Source organism: Pteropus vampyrus, unplaced genomic scaffold (genome assembly GCF_000151845.1).
Source record: "Pteropus vampyrus isolate Shadow unplaced genomic scaffold, Pvam_2.0 Scaffold55, whole genome shotgun sequence".
Classification (NCBI taxonomy): Eukaryota; Metazoa; Chordata; class Mammalia; order Chiroptera; family Pteropodidae; genus Pteropus; species Pteropus vampyrus.
The window spans coordinates 6,973,992-6,987,934 of record NW_011888836.1 but is presented as its reverse complement, the minus strand read 5'-3'; the positions used below and the strand labels follow the sequence as shown (position 1 = coordinate 6,987,934).

The following is a 13,943-nucleotide window of genomic DNA, read 5'->3' as shown; positions in this document are numbered from 1 at the left end:
CTAGCCTTCCTGCTGGTAGTGTGTGTCTGTCCATGATGCTTTGGAGCTTCAGCTAGTGAATCAGAATGAAAAGAATCAGGCGGTTTGGGGGTGGGGGACAGCATTATAGGGCTCTGATGAAATCATTCATGGAGAGAGTCCACCTGCACCGTGGGGTCAGTTCCACCAAGCTAGTCCTGCCCTTTCTGTTTTTTACTTTCTGCTACTCCAAAGGCATAGGCTCTCCCAGCTTCCAGAGTTTCCATCTGTGGCCTTGAGGCAGGGAGCAGAGTCATGTGTTAGAAGATAAATGCCAGGGATGAGGTTGGTTTGTACCATGGTTTGTGTTTACAAACAGTGTCTTAGGTTTGACTGATAGGTCACTTAACATTCCCACTTATTATTTTTCCCTTTATAATAGCTAACATTATTGAGTATTGGCTATACTAGGCATTATTATTCCTTCTGTTTTACAGATAGAAAAACACAGACTCAGAGAGGTTGAATTACCTGTCTCAGGGCACCCAGCTAGTAAGTAGGGAAATTGGTGTTCAAACTCAGACAGTCTGATTCCAGAATCCAACATGTTACACCTAGCCACCCCCTGATAATCCACTCAGTCAGCACCTCTTTGGTAAGCATCTCCTGTGTGTCACACTCTACTAGATACTGAGTAAGCAAGACAGAGAAGCTCCTACTGTCAGACCTAGAATAACCTTGCATCAAAGTTCTGAAAAAATTGATGTGCTCTTCAGTCAGCCACTAGAGGAGACTCTAGACTGGAGCTCTTGCAAAGATAAAGGAGATTCCACGGTTGCTGCCATATGTAGAGTTTATCTTCTGGGAAGTTTTGCTTATGACTGAATGAATATAGATGGCCCACTGAAGCTATCAACTCTATAAACAGCCCCTTCACCACTCTTGCTGACAGGTTTACAATGAGACAATGAAACATTGTCAGAAGTGCCATTTTCAGTAACAGACTGTAACCACCAGTGGGTAACCAGTAAAAATAAAATAAAATAAAAAATAATTATAAATATCTTAAACAAGGGATATGGAAGTATAGGCATTCTTCATAGAAAATATTTATTTCTTTACTGCTGACAACACAGTTTGTAAGCACATTAGCCATTCAAAGCTTGAGGGAGGTAACTTTTCTATCAAGCAGTGATTTGAAGAGCCTAAACCAATACAGTACCTTGAAAAGGTCCTTCCAGTTGTTTAAGGGGCCTTTGTAATTGCATAGCAGTGAAAGCCAATGTAAGCAGAAATTAGTTATCCCAAATTAAAATCCAAACAGATCCTAGGAAGTCTCTTAACCCCTGAATTTATCAGGAATATTCAATTAATATTCTCAAAAATATAAAAGAAATGTTTTTCAACATGGGAGATTTAAAATTTAAATAAATTTGTTGGATTTGGATATATTAAATATCATTTCCTCATGCTTGCTGAATGGCTTGGGAATATAACTCAGTGTCACATGAAGTCACATTCAGTAGCCTGAGAGGTTGGACATTTGACATTCTTCATGCAAAACTAACTTGTTGGTTCTGTGGAAGTAGCCAAACTTCTTTTGGCTTCAGTCACTTCCTTATGACATAGAAATGTTAGCAAACTAGCTGATATTTATATAACAATTTGTTATTCAGAAGTGAAATAGTCCAACTTTATAGCTGATAATATATACTTTAAAATATAACCATTTCATAAAATGTAATCTTATGTACTGATCCCAGTATTGAACCTGGTGATTTTAGTGTGATGGCAAGGAGTGTGGGCTCTAAAACCAGAGGGCCTGTTGACCACATACAGATTACTTAACCTCTCAGGGCCCCTAGGTTCCCTATCTCAAATGAAAGATAATAATGGCATCTACCAGATAGAGTTATTTTGAATAGTAAGTAGGTTAGTGTAGGTCAGTCATTTGGAATGATGTCTGGCACTTAATGAGAACTCAAGACATTTTAGTTATTGTAATACTGTGTTGTTATAACCTGCTGCTTACTTCAAGCAGTAACATAATGGCCAATTGTGAATCATTTATGGTAAGTTAACCAAGTGATGTAGCTTATCCCGTGAAGGCAAAAGCTCAGTTTGAAATGAAAGCAATTTTCAAATTACAAATATGTTAAACACTGACCTCAGGGATAGGAGGGAACAGTGTTGGCCCTGGTCCATCTCCATCTGCCATCACTTGTATTATTGTCATCATCGTAATGTAGTCAAAAATCAGCCATACTTCAGGGGCCATGTTTATAGTGAAGTTTGTAATTATAGTGAAATGGTCCAATTTTCTCATTTGTTAATGATAGTGATAGAAAACTGGTAACTATATAATACATTTAACGTACCAAGGAACACTGATTTTTCCAGGAGCACTATTATTGAGGTGCTTACTGATGATGACATAATATTTTTAAAGATTTGTATCTCAAATCCAGTGTCCATTTTTATCTGCTAAGGATATGACATGAAGGAATAAAAACAAAACAAATTCGTTTCTAAATAAGTTTTAGGACAGATGTATTTATTTATTTTTACTACTTGACATCATGTCTATTTTATTGGTAGTATGAATTTTCCATTAAGCTGTTATACTTATGTTTTATTTATTATTTACAATTGGGCCACCAAGTCCTAACTAGCTTTCATTTATTCTTAATTTAGTATATTATTTAAATATATTCAAATGTTTATTACATGTATAGCCTCTGTCCTCAAGGAGCTTGCAGTCTCGTAGGCAGGATAACCCTTAGGCAGAAACTGGAATCCAAGGTAAAAGGTCAAATGTGCCCTCTTTGAGGTTCAGACAAATGTGGCTGGAGGAACCAGGAGGAGAGGCCAAGCTGGCTGAAGACAGGGATATTTTCATTTTGAGAAGAGATTTGAGCTGATTCATTAATTTGAATTATATTTCACATTTCAAATTACGTTATTTTAATAGTAGTGTTATAATAATTAAAGAGGCAAATGGTGCATGAGGGCCACTCTGAAACTTTCAAGTATGTTATTTCAGTGTGAGAAGTGAGAGAAAATCAAATTCATAAGTTTTCTCAAACTTTGTCTCCTCAGCTCCATTTTGGTGCATCACATAATTAATTACAGTATATTGCTTTGACATTATTGCCTGGACAACCTAAGCATAAAGTTAAGTTACTTCAAAATGAAACAGATGTGTAAGTTTTTATTTTTTAATTTTTTTTAAACAAAGACCACTTATTTTTTTTTTGTATGTGTGCCTCCAATGAAATGGATGGCATTATTTTTTCCTGCCAAATGACCCATGTATTTGAAGCTCTTCTAGGGCCCTTATAAACTTTGAGGTGGAGATTCAAATTCTCATCCTTACTCTCCTATAATTAACCTAACCAATGCGATTAGATGAGAAGTTCCCTCATAGGAGAAAAGAAGGCACGTCACTTCCCCTGTAATTACCCATGAATAATAACGGATCTTGGGGTCAAGGTTTTGAATGTCATATTCGTTTCCTACTTCTTAAGTTGTTGAAGTTGGCTATTGGGGGAAATCTGGTTTAGCCCCTACTATCAATTTAGGGGTAAAAGTAATTTTAAAAATCTTAATTTTGTTGGACTATAACAGAAGGAAAAATGTACTGTATCTCTCTTTGTTCTAAAAGCAAGAATCTGCTGTTTTTACGAGCATCAGAATTACAAGTTGTACCAGTAATTAGAGTCATTTATGTCTTTATGATTTCGACTTTTGAAAAAACTATATCATTGAACCTAAAAATAATCCTATTGCAAACATAAAATTCAGAAGGCAGCTGAGTAACCAAAATGAATCTCTTATAATATTTGGAATAATCTATAAATATTTAAATCACTACAAATTCCTTTATCCATTTGGGGTGGGGTGGAGGGAAGACCTGGAGCTGTTGAATGGAGGACAGATCTAATTATCCCATCAAAAGTATCCTGAACCTCAGATATTTTATTACACTACACTGAGCTCATTCACTGGCAGAATACTTAACAGCTATGGCTCAGAAATGCCAGTGAGGCAACATGAAGCTTTATATTTGTAAAGCTTTAAAACTAGGACAGATATTACCAATACTGCTCTTAGGGTTAAATCAAGGTTAAAGTAGTCTGTCTTCAATTTTTACATCCCCAGATACATTGAGATAAATCTTCAATATCAAAGGGATACTTCAGTGCCAATTAGCTACAGCCCAAATTGAACCCTCCTCTCATATTACTCGTTTGCTAATCAAACTTTCCTGCTGTCTTCCTCCCCCACATGCTCACTTCAACTGAAGCTGTGTGTCTTTTGAAACTAGAAGATTAAAGTAGTTTCTACCCAAACCTAAAGCTATTCTGTATTTCATGAGCACTCAAGTCCTAGGATATTTATTTTGGATCTTAAAGCGTAGTAGCTACTATCAGCACCTCTATCCCTTACTTCAGAGAAACCCTCATATTTATTCAGCACCTGGTATGTGTCAGGTGTTTCCATTCATCAGTTCACTTTTCCCTCCTGACAATGTGTGAGATAGGAATTGTTGTTTTCATCTTGTAGGAGACTGAGAGGCAGACATGAGCTTATGTTGAGCCAGTCTTCAAACCCAGCTCTTTCAGTTCTAAAGCCCAAGCTATATCATTACATCAGCCTCTGGCCTTATGAGAAAAGTCCTCCAGAAGAGCACAGCAACATTTAAGGGGATATGTAAAATATTTAGCAACCAAGACGACACATTGTGGAGGCCACAGTTTCCACGGACAACCAAGTGAAAGCAATTCCATGGAGCACTGGCCAGTGGAGGGTGGCCATAGACTCGGGGATCCAGGTGGCACCAGGCACCTGCACAGGCACCTTCTCCCCTCCTCATGATGCAGGCCTGCCACAACAGGTAATAGTGGTTGGGACACTTGAGGGCAGCTTGCAGGAACGCTCAAAGCAGAGGATGTTCCCCAGCTGTTTGGAAGCAGTTATATATTTTAACAGTGGATGGGACTTCACTGTTTTGTTGTAACAGTGATGACTGTCCAAGAGCTGGGGCTGCATCAAGGTAGGAAGAGTACAGAGTAGCTGATGGGTATGCTTGCATGGATGGCAGCACTGAGCCCAGCTTGAACAGAAGTCTAAATTCAGCCTAGCCTCTGTCCACGGTCCTTCAGCCTGGCTCCTGAAAAAGTCTGAACTTGTTCTCCTCAGTTTGGCATTTGTCGGAACCTACTTTGTGCCGTGTATTTAAGGCCTCACGTCCAAACTTTTTATTCTATTGCCTCGGTTTGGACTTTGCACACTGGCCCTTCGGTGTGCAGGGTACCTTTTCTGATTGTGAGCCTCTGTTGGACCTGGGCTCTTTTCTTTTTGTCTACCTGATTTTTATTTTCCATTCACATTCCCTTGTTTTGTTTGCTTTACTTTATTTTTGATTTTTATCAAACTTAGAGATGCACGTAGTTTAAAGAATCAAATAATATTACAGATTTATTATGAAAAACAGCAGTTTCCTGCCCAGCCCACCATCATTTCATCATTTTCCATTCCCCAGAGGCAACCACTTGAGAACATTTTTAGCGTTTTCTTTTGGCATTTATTTTTCTTTCAGTTATCTACTGATGCCTAACAAACCATCCCCAAACCCTGTGGCTTAAAACAATTGTTTATTTCTTCATGATTTTACTATTTGGGCCAGGCTGGTCTCTGCTTCCCGAGGCACTGGCCAGGCTGGAACATCGGTGGGGTGGCTGGAATGGCTGAGGGCTGGCCAGTCTCTCTCTCCTTCCCTTCATTGTCCCTCATTCTCCAGGGATCCTCGCTCTCCAGGTGGCCTCTAGTCCAGCAAGGCAGGCAGACATTTCACAGGGCAGCTGCCTGCCAAGTGGGTGCAAACGGAACCTGAGAGGCTACTAAAGCCTAAGCCCCACTATCACCCACTGCTACTTCTGCCATGTTCCCTCAGCCAAAGCAATTCACGCGGCTCTCCCAGATTCAAGAGGAGTGAAAATGGACTTGCACTGAGGGACGGAAAGAACTGTTGGTAGTAGCCCTTTATGCAGATGTTCTCCTATGACCCATATCATGACCCATAAGTGACAAGCTTATGATATTCTTCCAGACTATTATTATTTTGACTTTAGGCATTATATATTGACTTTCTTTTAGAGCAGATGAGGGTTTAGTTCTTTCACCCTCCACCTGACAACCCTCATGGACACCTCCATCGTCCCAATGTAGTTATGTCACAATCTTGATTAGATCAGTATTCAGCGTTTGCATTATTACAACTATGTAAGTGCTATTCACAGCTGACTCATATTTCTTTATGTGTAGTTTCATTTCTTCTGGATTAATAATCCTCTTATTTTGTTTGTTTAGCTTCCTATGTATGTGTATATCATCATTCATCCCCAAAGTCTCTTTCACTTTCCTAAACCTCTTTGCAATGTTCAAACATATTAAGTATTTTCTGATTTTCATCTTCTTGAAGGAATCTTTCGTGGAGACTTCTGGTCTACTCAGGGTGAGAGTTAGGTTAAGGTGTATATATGCACGCATGCACACACACATACACATTTTTCTTTGTCCCTATTTTCGTGGTGTGCATTCACCGATAACTCCCTGAGAAAAGTGTGCATGAGAGGTACACTTTTGGAGAATCTGCAAGTCTGAAAAGATCTTTCTGTTACCTATTCATTTAGTTGAGAGATTTCTGTTGGAAAGAATTTAGCCTTAGAATTTTGAAACTCTGATTTATTTTCTTTCAGCTGTAATTTTGCTGTTGAGATATGTGAAGCCTTTTTAAAATTTATTCTTGTAAGTAATCTTCATTTTCTGTCTGGAGGCTTTTAAGATCTTTTTTGTTCTCGGTGTTATGAAATTTTATGATGATTTGTCTTGGAGTAGATCTCTTTCCTTTCTTTGTGCTGAGAAGTGATGGGCCCTTTCATTCTGGAGAATCATATCCTTTGGTACTGGAAGATGTTGTTGAATTATTCCTCTAATGCCTCTCTCCTTCTGTTCTTATTCCTGGTGTTTGAATATTGGACCCCCTGGATTGATTCTCTAATTTTTTTTTCTTGTCTTTACTTTGCCTTTTTCCCTACGTTCTGGAATATTTCAACTATATATTCTAATTCTTCTATTACACTTTTATTTCTATGATCATATTTTTAATTTCTAAGAGTTCTTTTTTTCTTCGATGATTACTTTTTTATGTCATCTGCTATTATTTTATGGATACATATGATCTCTAGAAGGATACTGATAATAGGATTTGGATATTTTTTGAAATTTTTACCATCCTGCAAAATGTGTGTTTCCTCCAAATGGCTTTATCTGCTTTCTTTATTTTCATCTTTGTCTTTTCATATTAGAGGTTGTGTCAGATCCTTGACTGTATTCTCATATATAAGAGCAGAGAATTATAAAGGTTAATTAGAACTTTTTTGTTTTGGTGGCTTTTGTGAACCGTGACAGTCATTTTAGGCTGATCTGGTTGGGCTGTTCCAGTGGAGACCTCTTGGAACCAGAATCATTAGTTTATCTTTTTTTTTAAAACTGGTGAGATTTCTCAGGAAACACCTTCCAATCTTTGGCCTCGAGGGTGTAGTTTAGCCGACTGAGTGTGAGAAGAGGACCAAGTGTCTGAACATTCATGGTGTAAACTCTCGCCTTTTTCTCTGATTCTGTTATAGTTCTTATCTCAGCTATTCTTGGTATCACAACAGAACTTTTGTTTTAATTTCTCTGAATAATAAACCTTCAATCTTCTGCTGTGGACAGGGAGAGACAGTCAACCAGTTCTGTGGGGGACCAGAGAGGTTCAATTGCTTTTGTTTTTCACTTACTACATAATCACTCATTTAAAGTGTGCAATTCAGTAGGTCTTTTTAATATATATTTACAGGTTTTGCAACCATCATTACAATTAATTTTAGAACATTGTCATCACCCCAAAAAGGAACCCCATACCCATTAGCAGTGACCCCCCTTTTCTCCCAAAACCATCAGCCCTAGGCAACCTTTAATCTGCTTTCTGTCTCTATGAATTTGCCTAATGTAGACATTTCATATAAATGGAATCATAAAATATGTGGTCTTTTGTGACTGGCCTCTTTCACTTAGCTTAGTGTTTTCAAGATTCATCCATGTTGTAGCATCTATCAGTACTTCATTCTTTTTTTGTTGCTGAATTATATTCCATTATATAGAAGTACCGTAATTTATTTATCCATTAATTAGTTCATGGACATGTGGGATATTTCTACTTCTTGACTATTATGAATAATATTGCTACAGACATTTGTGTACAAGTCTTTGCGTGGACATATGGTTTCATTTCTCTTGGGTCTCTACCTAGGAGCAGAAATGTTTAACCTTTTTGAGGAACTACCAGACTGTTTTCCATCATGACTGCATCATTTTACATTTCCACAAACAGCGTATGAGGGTTCTAGTTTCTACGTATCCTCACTAGCAGTTATTATCTATCTTTTGTTATTATTATATTATTATTATTATTATTAATATAGTCAACCGCTTCTTAAACAGATGTTCAACCAGTTCTCCTATTTTAGCCTCCCCTTTATTCTCCTTTTGGAATGACCTGTGTCCCAAATTCCTAAGCCTTTTCAGAATTCTGTGGTATAAAGCATTGCTTCTTAGTTTTCTCTGTTGCTAGCACAAAGTTTAGTTTCTTGGGTCTGCGAGATCAGCGACCATCGTTTTAGTCTTGGTCTGGCGACTCACAAACTGTGAGACCTTGGGTCAAATTATGTGGCTTTTCTGAGCTTCAGTTTTCTTATTTGTAAAACAGAGAAACTTGAGGAATAGGAAGTACCTGAAATTCAGTAGTTATTGGCTAAGTATTAATTCTCTTATTTTTCCCAAATGTGGTGGACATTCAAAAAAAAAGAGAAAGATTTAATATCTTTCTCAGGAATTCACCAGCTAATGGGAGAGAAAGACACTTGTGTAATTCTAATCTGCTTAATTTTCAGCAACAACTATTGAGTGCCTATAATGTGCCATAAAATGTACTAGTTGCTGAGGGTTACAGTGTGACAAGTTTCCTGTTTTCAAGTAGCTTTCCATCTGGTGGAGTCAAAACCAGAACTGGAATATAAGGCAGATGGAGTTAAGTGCTGTCACACCAACAGACGAAGGGTCAGGGAAGGAGAGGTAACTTCTAACCACGGAGATATCACACAGCTTGGTCCACAGATTGATTGGAACATTATGTATGACCCTCGATATTCTAAGCCAGCTAAACAAAACTTCACTTGAACTCATAGTGCTCTGAAATAGCAAGGCTCAAAGAATAAATCAGCAACAGAATTCCATTCAACATTCTCTATCATGAAACCTCTGGCCAATGCAGCTCTGTGCCAGTTACCAAGGAAAATAAAAAATAAAATAAAATAAAAGTCACAATTTGAAATAAGCAAGCAAAAGACAGTGTTATTAAAATGAAAATGCTGAAGGATAGCTGTGGAAGCCAAGAAAGTCCATGCCCATAGATATAACTCAAATTAAACATATTTTGTTATTTAGAATGTGAAAGCTACCTCTTCTCTCCAGACAAGCTGCTGTCAGAAGCAGGTATCAAGTTAGGGCCATCACAGAACTTAGAGGCCTTAAATCTTAACCAACTCTCTGCTCACATAGGACTGTAGCAGTTATGTAGTGTAGATTGTGTCAAAGACAGTTGCTAAAATGACTAGATAGTCTCTAAGGAGAATGTCTTTATTTGCGTATATTACCTTTGTAGGCCCCCAATACTATACAGACAATCTGGGATGCACTTAGCTTGGGTCTACACAGTGTGAGAAAAAGATTTTGAGGACAGAAAATAACACTGTACATAATGTCAAGCTGTTTGTCTTCCTCACATCCATCTGTCAGCCATTGTGCGCCCCGTCATTGCCTTTTGCCTTCAAAAATGTGCAGGCACTAGGAACACCTGACCTCTTATCCTCTCCTATGGCTCTTGTAGCCTGATGTGGGTTGTCCACATGGCCACAAGCTCCATCAGTTCCTACATCTTTCTCTTTCTCAGTTCCCTAAATGCCTAACTTCATCACCAGCCTGACTTGGCTGTTTGTCAGCTGAACAGCTGGGAAAATTTGGCAGCGGGCTGTGGAGGACACCAATACTAACTATTGAACTATGTATTATACTAAGGCCAACTCTACCCAGATTTTAAGGATATTAAAAAGGATTCTAAAGTCTACTTTTGAAAGCACTGAGTAAAACAAAGTTAAACAAGTTTTTCTTTTCTCTCTCTCTGAAGTGTCTCTAATAGTTTAGAAATGTATTATGAATTTCCAAATCTATTATGAAGTGTTTCTCAAATTCTCTTTCCCTCCAAAGGAAAAAAAAATTTTAAAAGACTGATTTAAGACACTTCTCTATGAGACCTTTCAGATAATCCCAGTCAGACATTATTTGTGGTACTTTACTTGTACTCTGTATGTCTCATATAGTTTTCTATCTTATTTTAGAGTTAGAGAAGATAGAAATCTGTATTCTTTTAGTAGCTGCTATAAGAATTGCAAATTCTTTTTGGATGAAGGCTAAGACAAGAAGCAGAAGATCCTTCTTGAGTCCTATTAGGCAGTTGCCTGTAAGGCCTTTGTTTTCTTGAACCGCCTAATGGGTTTGGGCTTGTTAATTTGGAAGGCTGAGCTGAGCTGCTTTAATAACAAAAATATGAGTAATTTGAAGTTCCCAGGGAAATTTCAGGAAGGGGAAAGGAGTCAGTCAGACTAAATGCTGCATGGGGAAAAAAAAAAGATCAGAGAGGAAAGAGAAAACAAACAAACAAACTAATGGTGGGCCTGCAGAAAAGAAGCTTTGGGGGAGAACAGAAATGTCTACCGGGAAATTTTAAGCTGTTTGCTATTGGGGGTGCAGCATAAACTGCTCTTTTGTTTCCACTGTGAAATCTTCAGTGATGGCTCTTTGGCCCACAATATCTGCCTGTGAGTAGATTCTTTTGCCAGCGTGGCACAGTGGCAGAGGGGCTGGCAGATGAAGCTGATGTCTGGGTGGCATCGTTACTTATCTTCATGTCTCACCAGCTCCCTTAGACTGTAAGCATTTATAGAATGAATAAGTAAATTCATCGGTTTCTAACAAGAAGCAGCAGATAAGTGTTTCTCTTTCACTGAGACTAGACCCAGCATCGCAGCCATTTATAGGATAGAATTACTTAGTAAAGCAGGCACAGAGTAGGGGATTAATATGTATTTGTTGAACTAACCAGTCATTGAGTCAGTGAGAAAGGTGCTGTTCTCTTGGTTGTAAGCATGTTCTTCCATGTAGAAAGAACTACAGCTTTAATCCTTGACATCAGAGGAATACTTTACTTATGAAGACCTGGCCTTCTAGATTCCAAACAAGATCTGTTCCCTATTCTCTAAATAAGGAAACAATGGTAAAAATACAAAGATATCACTCTCTATTCTCTGGTGAAAGTGATTGCTCTCTCACATGTGTTTTCATAGCATTTCATAACAAACTAGTGTTCTAAGGTTCATCACATTTTATTATAGACATCATAACATCTTTGGTTTCTCCATAACATGTCAGGGTTCAGAAATAGCCAGGTCCTGTGTCCCATTTGCGGGGCTGAAAAAGACAACCACAGAGACTTTATTTTCTCCCTACTTGCCTCTCTCTTTTAAAAGCCTGTCAACTTCTTGAGGGAAGAGACCTTGTCCCATTTCTGAAGCCCTACTGCTTGGCAGTCTCTGGTCCATAGTAAGTGGCAAATCAATGCTTTTGAACTGGATTGCTGTGTGCTGGTGCAGTAATGGTGACCAACTCAAGAATATTGGTTAGGGCACCCTGGAAAGGCCTGGTCTTAACACCTTTACTTGCCATCAAAAGTATCCTTTAATTACACAATAGATTGTCAGACCCACACCTGGAAGAACTGTTAAATGAAAAGTTCTTTACTGATGTGATAAGAAATTGTGTCATGTTCACAGTTGAAAGGGGATCAACCTTTTTCTTTTTCTTTCTTTTCTTTCTTTCTTTTTTTTTTTTTGTAGAAAGCTTGGAGGACTAACATCTCTCTTGTTTCCACAGAAATTTAGGAATTCCCACAGCAAGGCTGTCTTTTGAAATGCATTCACTGGGAAACCATCTGTCAGTCCGTTATCCAATGGGAGGAAACTGGGGAAGGGTTTGGTTGTCACTGCAGGAGTTAGGCTATGCTCCTGAGACGCCACAGTTGGTGGAAGAGATGACCCCAGGGCCCAGTGTCTGAAAGGGAGGGCTGTAGGCTCAGTTATGTAAAGATAACTTAACTCTTGGATAGTCAATTATTTAGTCATTCATTCAATAAAATTTATTAAGACCCTGTTCTGTGACAGGCACCATTCTTGGTACAGGGGATTCATTCATGACACAAGACAGGAAAAATATCTGCTCACAGGACCCAAGATCACACACACATACACACACACACACAAATGAGGATATCAGAGAGTAGTATTAAAATAGGGTGGTGTGACAAGGGGTGGCTGGGTGGTGGTTAGGAAAGGCATCTTGAACGTTTCACATTTTAGCTGAGACCTGAATTAAAAGGAGTTGCATAAAGAACAGAGGAAGACCCTGTGGTGTTTCTTAGAAAGTGTGGTGTGTTCCAGGAGTGGAAGGAAAGCCACTGTGAGGAAGTGGACGGTGGGGCAGGTTGAGATGGTAGTGGTTGAATCTCTCGCTGACCTGGCACTTCTGGGCCTCAACAGTCTTAACACTGTGTCTTTTCTTCTGCAGACGACTTCGCGGAGGAGGAGGAGGTGCAGTCCTTCGGTTATAAGCGGTTTGGTGAGTTCTAACTAAGCTCTTTTCCTTCTCTGTGCTTGTCCTGGGATATAGTAACGAGACCGTTACTGGACCTTTGACACACATGAACATGTCTGGCTCTGGGGCCCAATTCTGGTTGGAAATTGAGTTTTTGTTTAACAGGTGGATGATTTCTCACAATGCTGAGGGCAGTAGGACAGGAGCTGTGTGTAGGCATGGGATGCTTATGGGATTTGCTGAATACAAACCATATGGCTTAATAGACAAAACATTGTAGGAAAGGTAAACCTGTGACAAGACAGAAACAAAAATTCATGGCATTTCTTTGTTTTGATATTTAGAAAACATCTTTTCTCTTTTCTCGGGCTCCATGCTCATAACTTAGTCAACGTTAGTGGATAGTGAAAGGAAGGCTTTTCCCATAAACCCAATTAGACACATGTGCTCTGTAGTGGGCCGGATATGGCTCCCAAAGATGTCCGCATTCTAATCCATGGAGCCTGAATGTTACTTTATATGGCAAAAAGTGCTTTGCAGATATGACTAAATTAAAGAGCTTGAGATGTGGATTATCCTGGGTTATCTGGAAGGGCTCTAAAAATCATAAGTCTTTACAAGAGGAAGGAGGAGGGAGATTTGACCACTGAGAGGAGAAGGCAGTGTGATGATGGAAGCAGAGATTGGAGTGATGTGTGCAGAAGGTGGAGGAAGCCAAAGAACACAGGTGGCCACAAGAACCTAAAAAAGGCAAGAAAATGGTTTTACTGTTCAGAGCTTCTAGAGGGAGTGCAGCCCTACCAACATCTTAATTTCAGCCAACTGAAGCTGATTTCAGATTTCTGGCCTCTATAACTGTAAGAGAAGAATTTTGTGTTGTTTTAAGCCACCACATTTGTGGTACTCTGTTACAGCAGCTGTGGGGGACTAATACACACTCCTCTGCCTCCTAGGCTGCTGCGCATGGGTGCTCGCTCTTTGACCATGCTGCTCAGGCTCTGCAACTTGGCTTTGAACTGCCAGTGAGCACTGCAAAGTTCCAAAGATAGTTAAAGGGAACTGAGGTTTTCTGTTCAGCTTGTTTCTGTGCCTTGGCAATGAAGGTTAGAGGAGAAACAAATTAGAGAGAGAATGTGCATGCACATGTATGTGTTTGTGTGTGTGTGTGTGTGTGTGTG

General features: G+C 39.0%; 1 protein-coding gene across 1 annotated transcript in view; it reads left to right on the top strand.

Moving 5' to 3' along the window:
* The first annotated feature begins 4,983 nt into the window (after positions 1-4,983).
* The window catches only part of COLEC12 (collectin subfamily member 12), a 168,748-nt gene continuing 159,788 nt past the window's right edge, over positions 4,984-13,943 (top strand). Inside the window, exons 1-2 of the mRNA XM_011360493.2 lie at positions 4,984-5,014; positions 12,739-12,789. Of these exons, the coding sequence (XP_011358795.1) occupies positions 4,984-5,014; positions 12,739-12,789 (82 nt within the window). The remainder of the gene's footprint in view (positions 5,015-12,738; positions 12,790-13,943) is intronic.